Source organism: Gigantopelta aegis, chromosome 5 (assembly GCF_016097555.1).
Source record: "Gigantopelta aegis isolate Gae_Host chromosome 5, Gae_host_genome, whole genome shotgun sequence".
NCBI classification, from domain to species: domain Eukaryota; kingdom Metazoa; phylum Mollusca; class Gastropoda; order Neomphalida; family Peltospiridae; genus Gigantopelta; species Gigantopelta aegis.
Genome location: NC_054703.1, coordinates 20,933,701 through 20,954,758, shown reverse-complemented (window position 1 = coordinate 20,954,758; position 21,058 = coordinate 20,933,701). Strand labels below are relative to the sequence as shown.

Here is a 21,058-nt window from a genome sequence, read left to right as displayed (position 1 = left end):
CTCTCTCTCTCTCTCTCTCTCTCTCTCTCTCTCTCTCTCTCTCCCTCTCCGTCTCCACTCCCCCTTCCCCTCTTCCCCTTTCCCTCCCTCCCCTCTTTCCCACCCTCCCCTCTTTTTATCTCCCTCTCCCTTCCTCTGGTGGATTCATTAGGCTCCCCCCCCCCCCACCCACCCCCATCACCAGTGTTCCATGACTTGTATATCAAAAACTGTCAAAGTGGTATACATACATGTACCATTCTGTCAGTGGGAAAGTGGATATAAAAGATCCCTTGCTACTAATGGTAAAATGTAGCAGGTTTACTCTAAGACTATACAGTATATGTTTTTCTAGGTCCAACCACTGCACCACAACTGGTCAAAGGCCATGGTATATGCTTTGCTGTCTTAGGGAAAGTTCATATAAAAATACCTTGCTGCTATAATGAACAAATTTAATGGGTTTCCTCTGATGACTACAGTCATAATTACCAAATGTTTGACTTCCAGTAGCCGATGATTAATTAATCAATGTGCTCGAGTGGTGTTGTTAAACAAAACAAACTTAAACTGTATCAGAATTACCAAATGTTTGACAGCCAATTTTACAGCCAATTATTTTAATCAATGTGCTGCAGTGTTGTCGTTAAACTTAACTTTTTAATCTCTAACAAATATGCATACATGACATATATTGGATAAAAAATGCATCTGACCCACCAAGCATAAAAATTTCCCCTCCATAGTTAATTGAAAGGTGAATTAATTTAAAACTACCTGCCTCGTGCAGTGGCATTGTGGTTAGGCCATCGGTCTACAGGCTGGTAGGTACTGGGTTCGGATCCCAGTCGAGGCATGGGATTTTTAATCCAGAGTGTTCCGCAAGGCTCAATGGGTAGGTGTAAACCACTTGCACCGATCAGTGATTCATAACTGGTTCAACAAAGGCCATGGTTTGTGCTATTCTGTCTATGGGAAGCGCAAATAAAAGATCCATTGCCGCCTGTCGTAAAAGAGTAGCCTATGTGGCGACAGTGGGTTTCCTCTAAAAAAACAGTGTCAGAATGACCATATGTTTGACATCCAATAGCCGATGATAAGATAAAAAATCAATGTGCTCTAGTGGCATACATGTGTAGTTAAATAAAACAAACTTTACTTTTTTAAATTTAAAACTACCCCCTCTTGACCACCCCCTGTTGCTACAATCTTTGACACCTGTGTTTATTTACAATGCTTTAGTTCTAAGAAAGAAATAAAGTTAATATATGCTGATTACATTCTGGTGTTAATCAACCTTGATGTATTCTGTTGAAAATTAGTTTTTAACCTGCATGGACTTCACTGAAGTGTTGACTACGTTGTATAGCCTCTACTCAATTAGTGATTGTGTCTGTGTTCATGGTTTTACATACCACATGTAGGTTACTGTAGGTACAAACACAAATTACACGGACACCTTTCATAAGAGCTTTAACATTTAAACCATTCTTTGAAAATCCAGACAGAAAGCAACTTTATTTAGTTATTTCACTTTACTTTTACTTTTACTTTTACTTTTACTTTTACTTTTACTTTTAAATTTAATTTACCATACCCTACCTTACCCTACCCTACCCTACCCTTCCTGTACCCTACACTACCCTACCCTTCCTGTACCCTACACTACCCTACCCTTCCTGTACCCTACACTACCATACCGAACCCTACCCTACCCTATCCTATCCTACCCTACCCTACCCTACCCTACCCTACCCTACCCTAACCTACCCTACCCTACCCTACCCTACCCTACCCTACCCTACCCTACCTTACCCTACCTTTATTTTTTTATGTTACGTTACGTTACATTAATGATGCATTCAGTTTAATAACAAAAATTAGGGCACCATATACTCTGTACAAGGCAAACCTTTCCTTCAAAAGAGGGTCACGAAGGCAACTTTCTATCACGTTCTCTTAAACAAAAATGATTTTAGTCTGGTACCTTGGGCTCTTGTTTTATTTTTATCTTATTTCATTATTGTACTTTACTTTACTTTACTTTACTTTACTTTACTTTACTTTACTTTACAATAATAATTTTACTGTTTTTGACATATTATATAACATGAAATGTATTAGGGAGGGCACGGTGGTAAACTATAGGTAAGGCACCAAAACATTTTTCTTGATGTCGACAATGTCCAATTTTCAGGGCACAACATTTACAACAAGTAAGGAGTGGAACCAAGGCACTTACATGTGTACCGTTGTAGCTATGGTAAAATTCTAAGCCTGCAATGATAATACATGTATTAGTTTTTTTACAAAGAATGTATGAGAAGAGCATGGCGGCAAACCAGCTAAGGCATGATGACATTTTTGTTTCTATAGTCAATTTGCGATTTTCGGGGCTCAACATTAACAAATAAGAAGGACAACATCAACATCTGCTGTCGTTGCAGTGGTAAAATTTGAACTCTGCAAACACGTATAACCAGTTTGGGTAGTCATGCGTCACTCGATCTATACACCGGGGCGGGGCGCATAGCCCTGTGGTAAAGCGTTCGCTTGATGCACGGTCAGTCTATGATCTATCCCTGTCGGTGGACCCATTGGGCTATTTCTCTTTCCAGCCAGTGCTCCACAACTGGTGTAACAAAGGCTGTGGTATGTACTATCCTGTCTGTGGGATAGTGCATATAAAAGATCCCTTGCTGCTAATCGGAAAGAGTAGGCCATGAAGTGGCAACAGCGAGTTTCCTCATTCAATATCTGTGTGGTCCTTAACCATATGCCTGATGCCATATAACCGTAAGTAAAATATGTTGAGTGTGTCGTACTTGTAATAAAAAAATTCTTTCCTTCGATAGATATATACACCTCGATGGTACGACTGTTAAGGTGATGTGCACTATATGCACTCATCGACACTGTATGCAGGAGTAGTGTACTTGTTTGCTCATCACCGACACACCCTCGAATGCACAGACATGTACACAGTCACGCCTTTGCTGGAAAGTGTGGCATGCAGTTGTCCATTATCACCTTGGAGTTTACGCATTGCTTGCTTTCTGTTGGTGACATCATCTTGTGTACATACTAGTATATATTGCGTCTGAGTCAGCACACAATCCCTTGTGGATGAAGCAATCAATTTATCAATGCAGGCTTATAATACAGCTTTTGAAAGCTCAGAGCAGTGGATTATTCAGGTACAGATGGTGAAATTGTATATATACACTTTAAAATGTGGCAAGTAATATCTATAGTCACAGAAATCCAGGCACAATACATTTCATGCGAAGCATTGATTACTTTGCATGTTAGTTATGCATCTTCAAATGCACACAAACGGCCATTCGGTTACGTTTTAAAATTAAAAGTCGCAGATTTAAGGAAAATCAGAAATCTATTTGTGTATTAGGGCGGGACGTAGTCCAGTGGTAAAGCGCTCATCTGATGCACGGTCGGTCTGGGATCAATCTCCGTCGGTGGGCCCATTGGGCTACATGTATTTCTTGTTCCAGCCAGCTATAGTGAACCACAACTGACATATCAAAGGCCGTAATGTGTGCTATCCTGTCTGTGAGATGGTGCACATAAAAGATCCCTTGCTACTACTGCAATGAAAAAAATAAGCGGGTTTCCTTTCTAAGACTATATGTCAGAATTACCAAATGTTTGACATCCAGTAGCCCATGATAATAAATCAGTATGCTCTAGTAGTGTTAAAACTAAATTTTAATTTTAACATACTACAGCCATGCATTATTACCCATAAGCCCCTAACAAAACATATCTAGAATGTTTCATGCTCCATATATTTAAAATTAACTGTACTGTAAAATTTGTTTTAAAGCTGCACACTTTGTTCGTTCTGAAGACTGTTTTACATTTTGATTGTGTATATAGCCCAAAGGATACAGCCATCAAGATAGGGATCATGTGTTCTGCTGTTAGGTTTATATGGAAAGTTAAAGCTATAAACGTATGCACTTTTGTCATATTACAAAATATTGAGAGCTACAGCCATATAACACAGGGCTGCCTCAAGGCACAAATTGGGTAGTGATGGATGCATATGTATGTCCCATAAAAAAAAAATGTGTTAAAAAACACAAAAAACAACATAATTATTAGGTTCACCTCTTTCAAAAAACCAAAAAAAAACCACAAACAAAAATCAGTATTGTAAGGTCCACATTTTGTCTCCATACGTGTAAATGCCACCTCCCCAATTACATTATATATACAGTTCAGAAACAAACACACCCTCTGTTGTAAAGGCTATCAGGGGTGGGAATTCTCCTCGAATCAGCTGTTTTCCTCTCATGGAACATTGCGTTCCTCGCATTTTAATTGTCCTTTCCTCCAAAATGTGTCAGATGGGGCAGATTTTAACCTAGGTTTTCAAGAATTTCCGAGATCCCTCTAGATTTCCTCTTTTTTTACAGTTCACCAATTCCCACCCCTTGGCTATACATGTACAGTGTGTGCATATTTACTGGTGGTTAACATGTATTTCATTGAATTATCCACCTGAATGAACATGTATAATAATCGATCTTGTCTGTTTTGTCTTGCTTATTAATATACATCCCTCTATCCCTGGATCTGCCATCTCCACCCAGTAGAGTCTCCACAAGTACTCAAGTACTCGGGCATGGGCTGAGTATAGCAAGACTGAAGTCCGTTCACAGGACTCGAGTACTCGGGCATGGGGAGAGTCCAGCAAGACTGAAGTCTGTTCACAGGACTCGAGTACTCGGGCATGGGGAGAGTCCAGCAAGACTGAAGTCCGTTCACTCGACTCGAGTACTCGGGCATGGGGAGAGTCCAGCAAGACTGAAGTCTGTTCACAGGACTCGAGTACTCGGGCATGGGGAGAGTCCAGCAAGACTGAAGTCCGTTCACAGGACTCGAGTACTCGGGCATGGGGAGAGTCCAGCAAGACTGAAGTCTGTTCACAGGACTCGAGTACTCGGGCATGGGGAGAGTCCAGCAAGACTGAAGTCTGTTCACAGGACTCGAGTACTCGGGCATGGGGAGAGTCCAGCAAGACTGAAGTCTGTTCACAGGACTCGAGTACCCGTACAAGGAAGAGCACTCTTGTTTAATTATATTTTTTTATGTAATTTTGCCATATTATGCCTGACGCCATTATAGGGCTATGAAACATGGAGTAAAAACAAAAGTTGAATGTATGGAATGCAATACAGTGGCATGATTTGGATCCATGTTCAGCGCTGGAATTAAGATGAAATAGAATGCTACTTTACTTTATTCCTTATAATAGTTATATTAGTCGCATTATCATCTGGTGTAAATGGCGTGTACTCAATTCCGGGTTGAGTTTGAGCCTCGAGTACTCGAGTCCAATATTTTGGACCCGAGAGGCCTTACTACCCAACTCCACCTACCATATCCACCTACCATATTCACTCTTTGGAGCTATACCTAGTTAAAAATAACTGTGTCTGTAAAAATAAAAATAAAATAACAAGGGCTATATTCTAGCTTGGGGCGGTATGTAGCCCAGTGGTAAGGCACTTGCCTGATGCATGGTCTGTTTAGAATTGATCCCTGTAGGTGTGCCCATCGAGCTATTTCTCGTTGCAGCCAGTGCACCATGGCTAACTATATCAACGGCTGTGGTATGTGCTATCATGCCTGTGAGATTGTTTTATAAAAGACCCATTGTTACAAATGGAAAATGTAGCTTGTTTCCTCTATAAGACTACATGTATATAGTCAAAATTACAAACATTTTGACATCTTGTAGCTGATTATTAATAAATCAATGTGCTCTAGTGTTATCGTTAAAACACTTTAAATTTATTTTTGTTCCAGCTAGAATAAAAGGACACTTTAAAGTTTTAATATATATATTTTTTCATACTAGAGGGTAGGGGTGGGGTGGTGGTTGGGGTAAATATTAACCCCAGATTAGGCAAGGTCCTGTATCCAGTGTCCAGTGTATACTAAATACTTTGGGGAAAGGTGAGACTTACATGTAGCTCTATTACAGTTGACAGTTAACTGGTTTAATTCTTTGAATTCTGTGAGATATTCCGTGTATTGTATACGTGTAATACATACATTGTATGGTATGTCGTATAATACATACCCTTGCAGCCCTCCCACTGATCTCATGATCTACTGTAACAATTGATACTGTCCACTGTATCAACAAACACTGAACGTCCCTTATAATAGTCCTGTTAAAGTGCACATAAATAAGGTACATCTAAAACCCAGTCGAGCGTGACAGAGTGAAATCAGCAAGGTGTGACCAGGTAAACATGGTTAGAGAACACCTGATGAATACACAAACACTAGCTGCTGAGAGATCTCAGTAGCCTTCGCGCGTACACATGTATACAGTCTAACCTGTTGTAAGCAGCCACCAAAGGGAATATAAAAAAGACAGTCTTTGCTCCCCTCCACACACTCGTGGAAAGTTTTAGGAAAGTGGTACATACATGTATACATGTAAATTGATCGCCTTGCAGTAAAATTTTAAAATCATTTTGTTTGAAACTTTTGTCTTATTGCTTGCCTTGCTAGCACCATTTTTGAAGGTGAGTGATCTTAAGCTCGCCTTGATTTTGCTCTTGTCAAAGATTGAAAAGTGGTCATTTAAGACAGGTGACTGCTTAATTCAGGTCAGTTTGTGCTATATCGGATGATTTGAGAAAATAAAAATGTTACCTCATAATACATACAGATGGTTGGATAATACAGGTGGCCACTAGAGCAGGTTTGACTGTACATGTATGTTTATTGATCTTGGCTTGTTATTTGTCAGATGTAAATTTAACTGGATGTTTTATTTCCCAGTAGAATAAGATCTACAGATTTATATTTCATTGGTAAATTACTCACTTGGAGAGTAAAAGTTTAAAGATTGTTTAGTTTAATGACAAAATTAGGGATGGGACGATTATTCAGTGTTACCAAAAAACCACGGTTTTAGGCCCATAGTTTGATGCACCGTTTCCCAATTTGTGAACCGCGGTCCATTTCGGACATGTTTGCATGGGCAATAGGTACTGTTTGGATCCTGCACAGAACCCCACAAATTTCTTGTGCTATATCGGATAATTTGAGAAAATAAAAATGTGGCCTTGTAACACATAGATGGCTGGATAATACATGTATCTTTATTGATCATGGCCTGTTATTTGTTAGATGTAAATTTAATTGGATATTTTATTTCCCAGCAGAATAAAATCTGCTAATTTTTATCTCGATCACTGCATGGTAGATTACTTGCTTAAAGGAAAGAAAATGTTTTATTTAACGACACACTCAACACATTTTATTTATGGTTATATGGCGTCAGACATGGTTAAGGACCACACAGATATAGAGAGGAAACCTGCCGTCGTCACTTCATGGGCTACTCTTTTCGATTAGCAGCAAGGGATCTTTTATATGCACCATCCCACAGACAGGGTAGTACATAACCACAGCCTTTGATATACCAGTAGTGGTGCACTGGCTGGAATGAGAAATAGGCCAATGGGTCCACCGATGGGGATCGATCCCAAACTGACCACGCATCAGATTACTTGCTTGGAGAGTAAAAGTTTAAAGTTTGTTTCGTTTAGTGACACAACTAGAGCACATTGATTTAGTAATCAGCAATTGGCTGTTAATTGGATGTCAAACATTTGGTAATTCTGACATGCATGTAGTAGTCTTACTACAGAGGAAACCTGCAGCATGTTTCCATCAGCAGAAAGGATATCTTTTATATGCACTATACAGACAGGCCGGATACACATCCTTTGATATGCCAGTCGTGGTGCACTGGATGGGATGGGTGGAAAACCTAATCAGAGAATGGGTCCACTGAGGGGGTTTGATCCTGTGACTCTAGCACCTCAGACAAATGCTCCTACTTCATCACATGTTACTCGGTGGTACGTACTCACCTGGGGCCATTTCACAAAACGTAAGTTTACGCCTGCGACTAGCAGTTACACCGGTTATACATTACATGTTTGCCATCTATTTCACACACAACATTACACAACAAATGGAGCATTGTAAAGACGAAAGAAAATGAAATCTGTGAACTTCAAAGTACATTACCCACTGGCGTAGGAAGCAGGGATGGGGTGGGGGTGGTGCAAGGGGGGCACATGCCGTCCACTTTTCAGATATTTTGCTTTATATTTGCTTTATAATAGTGTAAAAGTGTGTAAATATAAAAGTGTGCTTCCAAAACACACACACCCACACCCCCCCCCCCCCCCCCCCCCCCCCATTGGTACCTTCCTACGCCACTGTTACTGTAGTGGTACTATTAGTAATAATAAGAATTGTGGTTTTAGTTGTAGATTCATGTTTACATGCGAAACTAGGCTTGCGATATTTTGTTAATTTGGGCCCTGGGGTGCATTGTTTAATGCACGGGCCACAGGATTAGTTGCCCTTGATGAATTGGGTTTTAATTTCTTTGCATTCCAACCAGTGTCCCACAATTTGTAGATCAAAGACCATATAGTATGTAACCTAGCTACTGTAGGAATTTGCATGTGAAATATCCCCTGCAGTGGTGTACACATAGCTAAGTGGTAAATGCTTGACATACACATGTCAGATTATTGTACATGTATGTAGGTCATAGTATCCTGACTGAAGAAAGAAAGAAATGTTTTATTTAACGACACATTTTATTTATGGTTATATGGCGTCGGACATATGGTTAAGGACCACAGAGATATTGAGAGAGGAAACCCGCTGTCACCACTTCATGGGCTTCTCTTTTCGATTAGCAGCAAGGGATCTTTTATATGCACCATCCCACAGACAGGGTAGTACATACCACGGCCTTTGATATACCAGTCGTGGTGCACTGGCTGGAATGAGAACTAGCCCAATGGGCCCACCGACGGGGAGCTGGCTGATGAATGCTTTAAATAATGTAATAGTACAGAAGTCTCACACCAATGTACATGTAGAGATACATGCGCATGCACTATTGATTGCTTTCTACAGTATTTGACCCCAGTCAGTTAAGTGGTTTACTTTCCCACAGGACATTTAACCACAGAATGTTTATATTGATACAGTGAAACTTCTCAAGACCGGACCCTCTGTAAACCGGAATATAATCTAACCGGACGTTTTTCAGAGTCCCTTTTTAAAAACCAGTACATAATTGATCCTCTCTTAACCAGATTCCTCTTTAATATCGGACATTTGTATTGGTACCAAGGGTGTCCGGTATACAGAGGTTTCACTGTATTTTACTGTGGCACTGGAAGCACTGCCGGTCTTCAACACTGGAGATTAAATGTCTTGCATCACCACCCCATCATTTGAAAGGGAGAACTGGGGGAGGAATGGATCCAAGGGGGAACTGCCCCAGCCACTCTGAACATCATGCATTTGACTCCTACCAGTTGAAATTCAATATGACTGCTCTTATAAACCCCCCTCCCCACTCACCACCCACCCACCACCCTTCATTTGCTGACAGTGACATCTTCCAGTGCCTATGTTTTATCAGTTTTATCACTTGTGTTTCTAGACATAATACAGTTTATTTTGAAATCAAGATACCAACTTGATTGTAAAAATCCCTATTTTATCTTCTGTTGCATGTATAATATCTGCAGGTGCACATATTTCTGTCACAAGATCCACACACAGACATGAAAGTGTCCAGGTGTCTCACAAATCTATTTTTACTCATCAAATTATAGACTGGTTTCTTATTCAGAAGTCCTGCACCCATTCTTGAAACATAAATTTATTCACCCATTAATGATTTATTTTGTGGTGGTGGGTTTTTTTTTTTTTTTTTTTTTTTTTAAATTGTCTATAAGCTGTACCCAGTTGCTGTTTGATTAATTTGTCATGAAATATATTCAGTGATATCATTAAAAATAGAAACAGCAGGTGACGAACAGCTATTATAATTATAGCTGGCTATTAATTACTACATGACATAGTGTATCTGCTATAAAAGTCATGTGATACATACATATATAACAAGGATGATACCGCAGCCTATGAATGACTTGATTTCATTCATTCATTCATTTCAACTTATTTTCGTGCTTATATCCAATTACGGTTCAAGCATGTTGTCCTGGGCACACACCTAAGCTGTTTGGGCTATCTGTCCAGGATAGTGGGTTAGTGGTTAGTGAGATAGAAGAGGGTGTTTAATGGTCTTATAAAATTACACCTACCCATTGAGTCGTTAAAATTTGATCTGGGTGGGAACCGGTACCGGGATGCGAACCCAGTACCTACCAGACTTATGTCTGATGGTTAACCATGACACCACCAAGCCTGTGACATGATTTCATTGGTTTATCTAAAATATTAACATTATACAGGTACTTGCAATGTTCGAAATAAGCACTTATCCTGAAAAGTGAAAATATACTTGGACAATTCAGCAAAATGTACTGCAATGGTTGTCCAGTGGACAAGTAAAAAAATTCAATGCAGTTTCATTTTGAGTTGTAAAAAACCATTGTCCTTTCACTTAAATGAAACAAATATATACAGACAAGTAGATTTTTAGATATACTTGTCCATTGGATTTGTGAAGTTTTGCTTCTTTCTATCACTGACCTGTACATTAGCTATCACTAGTATCAGCTGATATTAACCATTTGGGAATTAGTTCTCAAAGGCATTGATAATTATATGACAGGGTTATCAACATGCATAAATTACATGTAGAACATAAAAATATCATCATTCGATTGAAATAATGTAGCTAGGTTTTGTAATTCCGTACTTAGCTAATATTTATTAGGCTTTTGATTTAGCAGGATTCCATGCTTCCACGAATCCCAGATTTTGAGTCAGAAGTGCAAGATTGTGACAAGGAATCCCAAAATATCTAGATTACAGTTTCAGCAGAATCCTTAAAAAAATAATTAATAAATTAAAAATCCCAAAATTTAATGCTTGTTTTATTTTTAAAAAGCTGTGAAAATAAGCCATCCTTTTAATGATGTCCTTGATAGTCTTCAGTTCAACTCTTAGTTCCTTTCTGTTGACTTGACACCGACAATATAAACCCTGTACTGTACACATAATATTGCAAATCATTTACATTATAATGTTGACTTAATTATGTTATTATTTAATGTATTTTCAGATGACTAGATGAGTTGTGAGATTTCATAGCCAGGGGAAGAAATCCTTTATTACAATGCCGGTGAGTCTTCATAGCTATAGTTGAGATGTATACATGTCTTGAGTGATCCAATCCAAGGTCATGGTACATGTACTGCACTTTTTTATTGGTCCAGTGATACATAATTGTAGAGTATGTTTTGATTGGTCAAGTGAAAGGTGACGATGCAGTCTTGATTGGTTCAGAGAAAGGGCATGCTACAGCACTGGCTTTGGCCTATAGTTGGGCTGCTAGTGCTCCCTTGCACTTGCCAGTGCAGGCGGTCCCCACTCCCACCCACCCCAAACCTTTCCTGTCCTGGATGGAGGACCTGCACCCATGACAGGCGTGCACTACAACAGCTTGTTCTGAATGTGCACGTAAAACTCTATGACCTGACTTGACCTAACTGACCTGACAATTCTAGTTTGATTTGATTTGATTTTAACTTATTTTCGTGCTTATATCCATTTAAGGTTCTGTCCTGGGCACGCACCTCAGCTATCTGGGCTGTCTGTCCAGGACAGTGGGTTAGTTGTTAGTTGTTAGTTGGTTAGTTATTAATGAGAGAGAAGAAGGTGTAGTGGCCTTATACCTACCCATTGAGCCCTTAAGAAGTCCTCTGGGTTTGAGCCGGTACCGGGCTGCGAACCCTGTACCTACCAGCCTGTAGTTTGAAGCAATGGCTGAACAAGATGAAATACATGTTCATGTTTGTGTCACAGAGGCACAGCCCACAACACATGGACATCATGGGTCCTCTTCGGGACATCAGAATTTAAACCGTATATATTGTACTTATAGATCAACTTGCCTGCTATTCAGGAGACACAGTGGGTAAAGAAAAAAAAAAGAGTAATGTTTGTTTTATTTAACGACGCCACTAGAGCACATTGATTTTTTTATCTTATCATGAGCTACTCTTTTACGACAGGCAGCAAGGGATCTTTTATTTGCGCTTCCCACAGGCAGGATAGCACAAACCATGGCCTTTGTTGAACCAGTTATAGATCACTGGTCGGTAGTGGTTTACACCTACCCATTTAGCCTTGCGGAGCACTCATTCAGGGTTTGGAGTCGGAATCTGGATTAAAAATCCCATGCCTTGACTGGGATCCGAAACCAGTATCTACCAGCCTATAGACCGATGGCCTAACCACGACACCACCGAGGCCGGTACCACTGGGTGAAGAATGTATGTGAGATTAGATTTCAAGGCAAATAAAGGAAATACAAGGTTTCGAGAAGATGCTACAATCGTAATAGATATGACAGACATGCTTTTGAAAATCATGAGGATGAATGGTCATACCAGGATGGTGAGGTGCCAAAATGCATTGTGATAAGATTTGGAAATGAACAGGGGTGGGAATTCTCCTCGGATCAGCTGTTTCCCACTCATGGAACATTGCGTTTCCTTGCATTTTAATCGCCCTTTCCTCCAAAATGTGTCAGATGGCACAGATTTTAACCTAGGATTTCATGAATTTCCGGGACCCCTCTAGATTTCCTCTTTTTTACAGTTCACCAATGTGAATGTTTATGTGACAACACCTCAGCACATTTTTACACCTCAGCTGTTTGGTGCCTAAGATATGATTATTTTGACAATGTGAAGGCATTTGAGGAAGCTTGCTGCTGCCAGATATAGACAACTCATACCAATAAAATGTTAGCAAGGATCTATAATATACACTTTCCCCATAGACAGGACACCACATAACACAGCCTTTGATGTACTAATCCTGCTGCTTTGGTTAGAAGAGGAAAGCCCTGAGTCCACTAGGAATGATCAGGTAAAGAGGGGTGAGATCTAGCTCAGTTGGTCGAAGACCTACAGTCATAGATGCCAACCTTTACTGATCAACACCTGTAAGACTGTGGACAAAAATCCATAAGAAATCCATAAGCGAGCTGCAAAAGGACGGGGAACTGATGATTTTAAATTCAAGGCAACATGAAAATAAAAATCAAGACTATTAAGTACAATTTTATTGGATCCCCAACACTGGTCACTTGTGGACATTTCAACTGTTGCTCATGCATCTTCAACTTGAGGCGGCCACTTTGATGTCACAACAACAGATAGTGCACCATGCGTGGTTGCTTCCTAGCTTGCTGTTCATTATAATGCCTTGGAATAGACCATTCCAAGACGACTGATACGTTCCGGCATATTGCTTGCGCTTCTTGATTGGAGGCTCCATCCCGCTCAAAATTCGCATGTGGTGTTAATTTACAGTTGCTTTCCCGCGCGGCGTGGCGTGCGCAAAAGATCACGTGAGACTTTGATTAGTGCACATATATATCTGCTAAGTGGCACCTCTTGTCCAAAATAAATATGACAAAATGGCCGTTTCCAGATTCACGAAAGGACAACCAGAATCACGAAGGATGACTTACTTAGATGATAACGAGTCATGTAAAAAAAAAAAAATGAATAAAATAAAAACCTGAAAATGCGTGTTACCCATAAGGAATTTGTCCTACACCCGTAAGTCTGTCAAATGCTAAAAAAGCCTACAGTGCCTACAGTGCATTCATTCTGTGATTGGGTTTTCCCCCCATCCCAATCAGTGCCCCACTACTACCCTTAACACCAAGGTCCATAATAGGTGGAGTGCCCCTACCGGTACATCAAGGTCCATAGTAGGTGGAGTGCCCCTACCGGTACATCAAGATCCATAGTAGGTGGAGTGCCCCTACCGGTACACCAAGGGTCATAGTAGGTGGAGTGCCCCTACCGGTACATCAAGGGTCATAGTAGGTGGAGTGCCCCTACCGGTACACCAAGGGCCATAGTAGGTGGAGTGCCCCTACCGGTACACCAAGGTCCATAGTAGGTGGAGTGCCCCTACCGGTACACCAAGGTCCATAGTAGGTGGAGTGCCCCTACCGGTACATCAAGGTCCATTGTAGGTGGAGTGCCCCTACCGGTACATCAAGGGCCATAGTAGGTGGAGTGCCCCTACCGGTACACCAAGGTCCATAGTAGGTGGAGTGCCCCTACCGGTACATCAAGGTCCATTGTAGGTGGAGTGCCCCTACCGGTACATCAAGGGCCATAGTAGGTGGAGTGCCCCTACCGGTACACCAAGGTCCATAGTAGGTGGAGTGCCCCTACTGGTACATCAAGGGTCATGGTTTGTGCTGCCTAGTCTGTTTGGATGTGCATATAAAACTTTAAAAATATCTTTGCTGTTTAGTGTTCGAGATTAACGGTATCCCGATATCCCAGGGATTAACGTATAATGTTGTTTGTTGGGTTTTTTTTAATCCTGTGTTTTTATTTTTCGCTGAAACAATGAAAGTCATCATTTAAGTAACAGTGTCGTCCAAGTTTGTTACGATGTTATTTATAAATTTCATTTAAGTTCAATACTAAATTCTTAGGTGGGATACCAGATTTTGAAATGTTAGTATCCAACTGGAATACTGCCAAATTTTTAAAATCTTGAACACTGCTGTTAATGGAGCAATGTAGCAGGTTCCATCTGAAGACTACATGTCAGAACTACCAAATGTTTGCCATACAATAGCTGATGATTCATGAATTAATCAGTGTGCTCTAGTGGTGTTGTTAAACTAAACAGATGGATGTTTTATCATGGAGCCACATTCTGCCAGTCAGAATGAGAGTTTGAGAACACGGCAGTTTACATGTACTGACATGTTAATTGACTGTAGTGGTACATTAATCAATACCAATTTCTGTCACAAGTAGAATGAATCATCATTAACCCCGTGAAGGCCATGGGTTTGTAATCAGAACCACGCTGGGGCTGTTCCAGCATTGATCTCAGGGGGGTTGGACCCTGCACGTGCTGTACGTAACCTCACTGTGGTGCAGGGTGTAACATTCTCTTTGAGAATGGCCAATACAGCAGAAAATGAAATTTTGAGTAAAAGTCAGTATCGGTCTGTGATATTTGTATTTTTGCACAGTTCTTTACACTGCTTTTATTTAAATCTTGAATTTTTATATTGACGTTGATCATCACCTTATTTGTTTGCATTACCATAGTTTGACACCCAATAGCCGATGTATATTTTGTGCTGGGGTGTCGTTAAACATTCATTCATTCATTCATACCATAGTTTGACACCCAATAGCCGATGTATTTTTTGTGCTGGGGTGTCGTTAAACATTCATTCATTCAGGGGGGTTGGATGTGGGTGAGACATTTTTATTTTGTTTTATAAAGCCACCACCGCTACCAGTCCTAAACTGAAATATTATTTATAAACCATACCATCCTGTCTGTCATTAGTAGGATGAATCATCAACAACACAATGACACTGTATTTGTAATCGGAACCATTCTAGGGCTGTTCCTGCATTTATCACAGGTAGGACCGGCCTCGTTGGCGTCATGGTTAGGCCATCAGTCTACAGGCTGGTAAGTACTGGGTTCAGATCCAAATCGAGGCATGGGATTTTTAATCCAAATACCGACTCTAAACCCTGAGTTAGTGCTCCGCAAAGCTCAATGGGTAGGTGTAAACCACTTGCACCGACCAGTGATCCATAACTTGTTCAACAAAGGCCATGGTTTGTGCTATCCTGCTTGTGGTAAGCGCAAATAAAATATCCCTTGCTGCCTGTCGTAAAAGAGTAGCCTATGTGGTGACAGCGGGTTTCCTCTAAAAAACAGTGTCAGAATGACCATATGTTTGACGTCCAATAGCCGATGATAAGATAAAAAATCAATGTGCTCTAGTGGCGTCGTTAAATAAAACAAACTTTTTATCACAGATGGGGGAAGCCTTTTTATTGTTTTATAGAGCTACCACCCATGAACTAAAATGTTATTTTTAAACCATACCATCCTGTCAGTCATGAGTATGATGGATCACATTATCACTGTGAAGACCATGTTTGTAATCGGAACCAGTACAGAGCTGTTCAGACATAAGCAGGGAACATTTTGGTTTTTAAAAAACATCTTGATTAGCAATATTTGTAGTCTTTTGAAAATTGATTAGCAGCTACTGTTTACTGATTTAAATTGTGTAGGGATCTCTGAAACTTACGTAGAGAAAATGTTCCCAGGAAGATATTTTCTTTTATAAAGCTACCAGCTCATACTAACATTTTAAATTTAGAAGCCTGAAATAAGAAAATGTATTTTTGAATCTTTGGAAATTGTTGTAGTTGAACAGGCAATTGGTGTTTACAGTATGTGATGCAACTACAGAATCAACCAGCAAACCATGGGTGGTTTTTAAAAATTTGGCAGCTAGTGTAGCCGTCATTAGACCCAGCAACTACTATCTTCATTTATTCATTTTAAGTCATTTTTGTGCTTATATCCAATTAAGCTTCAAGCATGCTTTCATGGAAACTCACCTCAGGGGTTAGCTGTTGGTGGTTAGTGAGAGAAAAGTTGGTGTAATGGTCTTACAACTACACATTGAGTAATTAAAACTTGCTGTGAGTGATACCTGATACTAAGGAGTGAACCCAGTACCTACCAGCATTATACCCAATGGCTTAACCACGACACCACTGAGGCTAGTAACTAAAACAAACTCATTGGTTTATCAACAGGACATAGCCCAGTCGTAAAGCGCTTTTTGATGCGCGGTCGGTTTTGGATCAGTCCCCGTCGGTGGGCCCATTGGGCTATTTCTCGCTCCAGCCAGTGCACCACGACTCAACCTATGGCACCAAACCCATTTTACCCTCTGGCAGAAAACCTTGCAGTGACTGGTATGTGGTATATGCTATCCTGTCTATGGGATGGTTCCTATAAAAGATCCCTTGCTACTAATGGAAAAATGTAGTGGGTTTTCTCTCTAAGACTATATGTCAGAATTACCAAGTGTTTGAAATCCAATAGCCAATGATTAATATATCAATGAGCTCGAGTGGTGTCGTGAAACATATCCTAACTACATGTACTTTACTCTGATCTCGCAGACGATCAGTGACACAAAAACTGTCTACTCACCATGGAATTGAATGCAACCACAGTCAACAGGGGGTATGGGGGGCCTCCCCCACAAAGAAAATGGGTTAAGTTTAGGGTTAGGGTTAAGAAAATCATACAGTAATGATAAAGAGTCATTAATTTTGTCAAAAGGTAACTTAGGTTAACTTTGAAAATAAAATCTACAAAACATTTTGGGTATGGCGTCATACCTGTTTTACCCTGTGGCATAAACCCTGCTTGTTGATTGTATTGTTGGTTTGTATACGTAGACTATAGCTACATGTATATACATGACCAGTGTATTATTACAGTTGTTTTGATGTCTGTAATAGCACAGATCAGGAAGTCAATCGTCAATAAATGTATTAATAATTCAGTTTAAGGTTTTGCGTCGGCAGAGAGGCAGGGTAAAAACATGCCTATACCTCGTACCAGAAAAGATTTTAAGTGTTCTTTTGCTTTCAGAGTTTAAAATGACTCTTACCTTTTTTAAAAATGTTTTGGGTGTTTTTTTTTTTTTTTTTTTTTTTTTTTTTTTATCATAAACATGTTCAAGATAACTTTCCAACTAATAGAGACAGCGTAACAAAATAATAATTTGGAATATAAACTATAATCAAGAAAATATATCAAATTCCATGAGCATACTACATTCATCACCAGTTGTGGACGAGTATTTGATATTTTATATATATTTTGACCAGTGTTTTAAAAAATAATAAATTTCACACAAACATATAGAACAATTTTGTTATTTCCAAAACATATGTCCTAAACATGTGTCCTATTCTTTTCACATCGAATTAAACTGGAATTATTGACAAAACACACAGAAAATCTTGGCTGGTACGAGGTATATATATACTTTACTTTATTGTTAGTTTTTAGTTTGTTCATTATTAGCTTTCATATTTTTGTGGTATCTTTCATTTCAGCATTACTTTGTTTGACGTGATTCACTTTATATCACATTAGTGTTTCTCTGTCTCCGTTGTGGAGATTTCCAATGGAATCGGCCATGGAGGTATTCAGAGTTATCTTTCTTGGCATGAATTCTGTTCATTAGTATTGTGACGTTTTAATGTTGTTATTCATCACACTGGTTTGTTTTTCTTTATTATTACTAATGACACATAATTACAGGTCCCCAGATTTCATGGAAATTATTATTAATGATTTCTGGTAACATTAGTGCTAATAGTAGCATGTCGGAAGAATTATGGAGCCTGCGGCCTAATTTACAAAAATCTCTTAAGCTCTGTTAAGCTCTGTTAAACAACATCACACTGTCCTTGTAGTTAAGTCTTTTTCCATTATACTGCGAGATCACAAAATTGTGAAATTTAGTAAATTGGGCCCTCACCAGGTATCATAATCTACCTTTACCGTGATTACATGAAAGTCATTTGATGATCATGGCACAGAATGGAAAAAGTGTTTCCCATAAAATTTGAAATCTTGAGGCCTGTAATTAATTGGTAACTATACACCTCATTCTGTCAGCAGATGCTGTATTGACATACCAAATGTACATGCAATAGATACTAACCAACCCTTGCATTTGGCATCTGATCAACATTCAACAATGCAGATGTTAAAACTAAAGTAAAATCAATTGAAACTAGCATTTAATTTTATTGTTTAATAATTTGTAAAAAAAAAGAAAAAAAGTGTGTATGCATATATATATATATATTGTTTTTCCGAAGCAACTTAACTTTCAGAAAAAGAAGAAGAGATACTAGCATTAGAGACATTTCAGTGCTGAGGCAAAGTAGCTTAATTTTGTGTTTTGCTGAGGCAAATGTCTGAAATTCAATATGGCTGCATGAAAAACAAAATATGTTTTATTAGCTGTGGTGGCCATATGTTTTAGTTTGCCACCTGGTGGCCATTTTAACATTTATCTTCTTATCATAGCATTCATGATTCAGTTATGTGACCCCCAAAACATATATATTGGGCATCAATTTCATCTTAATTCAAAAAGAAAGTGAAAAACGTGTTTTAATAATTATGGTGGCCATCTTGGATTTTGTCAGTAATATCCCAATCCTCACTGAAGGGTTCCATGTAGCCTGATATTGAAAGATTTATCAGGTTTTGACAGTGTGTGAGTTGTAACATCTACTTACATGTAGCTACAAATTGAAATACATATAAAGAACCAAATATGTCACCACCTGATAATTAAAAGTCTAGTTTATCCAGGAAATACAGCAGTTGTTGATTTACACGGGAGGGTGTGTTTAGTGAGTTGCGTCCTCCACCCTATTTAGAAAAGAAGTACATGTAGGTCAACTCCAGTGTGTCCCCACCACAACTGGTATATCAAAGGCCATGGTATGTACTACCCTGTCTGTGGGATGGTGCATATAAAAGATCCCTTGCTGCTAATCGAAAAGAGTAGCCCATGAAGTGGCAACAGCGGGTTTCCTCTCTCAATATCTGTGTGATCCTTAACCATATGTCTGACGCCATATAACTGTAAATAAAATGTCTTGAGTGCGTCATTAAATAAAACATTTCCATTGTGTCCCTGTCTGACTTTTGCCTTCGAATACCACTTTGCATAGGAATCCATGAACGGGTGGATGCAATACAGGTTTATAAAAAAATCTAAATTTCCTGTCTGATTTTTATTTACATATTTATTATCCCCAGGCCAACATGGTCATGTCAATATTGAAAGATTAGGTGCCTTGAGGGATAATATAAGCCACTTGTTATGTAGTTTGTGAAAGTCATTTATTAACTCCTGCACAAACCAGGGGCGGGATGTAGCCCAGTGGTAAAGTCTTCGCTTGATGTGCAGTCGGTCTAGGATTGATCCCCGTCGGTGGACCCATTGGGCTATTTCTCGTTCCAGCCAGTGCTCCACAACTGGTGTAACAAAGGCCGTGGTATGTACTATCCTGTCTGTGGGATGGTGCATATAAAAGATCCCTTGCTGCTAATTGAAAAGAGTAGCCCATGAAGTGGCGACAGCATGTTTCCTCTCTCAATATCTGTGTGGTCCTTAACCATATGTCCGACGCCATATAACCATAAATAAAATGTGTTGAGTGCTTCGTTAAATAAAACATTTCCTTCCTGCACAAACCAGTCTGAAGTCAGTATTAACCCTTTCACTGCAATAAAGTTAGATTTGTAATAGACTGGTTTTCTTTTGCGTTTAACATTCAGGTGTACGCAGCACATTTGAGTTTAGTGTACACTGGCATGTACTGACCTCAGTGATTCAGTGGTTATATGTCGGATGTATGTTTAAAAGATACTATTAAAGGCATATTGTCACAGACCACTGACCTATTTAATGGTCTAACAAAGTATTATCTGAACAAAAATAATTTGATTTGTCTCTAAATGTACTTTGTTCAACCATATTCATAACCACCTTACTCCATTTATTAATGATATTTTGTAAAAATAATTGAATTATGGCAATGGTCTATAATTCAAAAACTAAAATTGCCAAGAGGATTGACATGGATTTCACTCCATCATTGTTCAATTAAGGTGATGCGATAGCTAGATTTGGTTTCCAGCAATTTATGTAATTTTTATTTCTTATCCATTTTTAGAGAAATAACGTCCTTAAATCCGTGACAGTATGCCTTTAAAATTCTGGTGCATATGCAACGGTAACATGAAGACAGAGTGTCTTGAGCCAAAAATGTACATTTTATACACAGAAATTAATATTCTATGCAAGAAACTATAAATCCAGGTGTGTTATGTATCTCTGCCATTCTGTCATATGGTAAATGAAGTGCATACAGGCTTTCTGCCAAAAAATAATTTTAAGCAATGTCAGTTTAGGATCAATTCCCATTGGCGGGTCCATTTGCCTATTTCTCACTCCATCCAGTACACCATAGCTGGTATACCAAAGGCCATGGTATGTGCTATCTTTTCTGGGATGGTGCATATAAAAGATCCCTTGCTAATAATAGAAAAATGCACTTTGTCAAAATTACCAAATGTTTGACATACAATAGCC

At 39.2% G+C, this 21,058-nt stretch overlaps 2 protein-coding genes across 9 annotated transcripts in view; one reads left to right on the top strand and one right to left on the bottom strand.

Moving 5' to 3' along the window:
* Positions 1-2,746: 2,746 nt before the first annotated feature.
* LOC121373386 (coronin-2B-like) overlaps positions 2,747-21,058 on the top strand; it is a 79,753-nt gene continuing 61,441 nt past the window's right edge. For 7 of the 8 annotated variants that reach the window (XM_041500017.1, XM_041500022.1, XM_041500021.1 and 4 more), the window contains exons 1-2: positions 11,101-11,161; positions 17,991-18,079. In XM_041500017.1, coding sequence (XP_041355951.1) covers positions 18,062-18,079 — 18 coding nt within the window. In that variant the 5' untranslated portion in view covers positions 11,101-11,161; positions 17,991-18,061. Of the gene's footprint in view, positions 2,776-11,100; positions 11,162-17,990; positions 18,080-21,058 lie in introns of those variants that run through there. The other variant, XM_041500015.1, reaches the window with a different exon arrangement.
* Positions 4,567-5,007, bottom strand: LOC121372998. Its single transcript, XM_041499438.1, has one exon. The coding sequence runs from the start codon at positions 5,005-5,007 to the stop codon at positions 4,567-4,569; it is 441 nt and encodes a 146-aa protein (XP_041355372.1).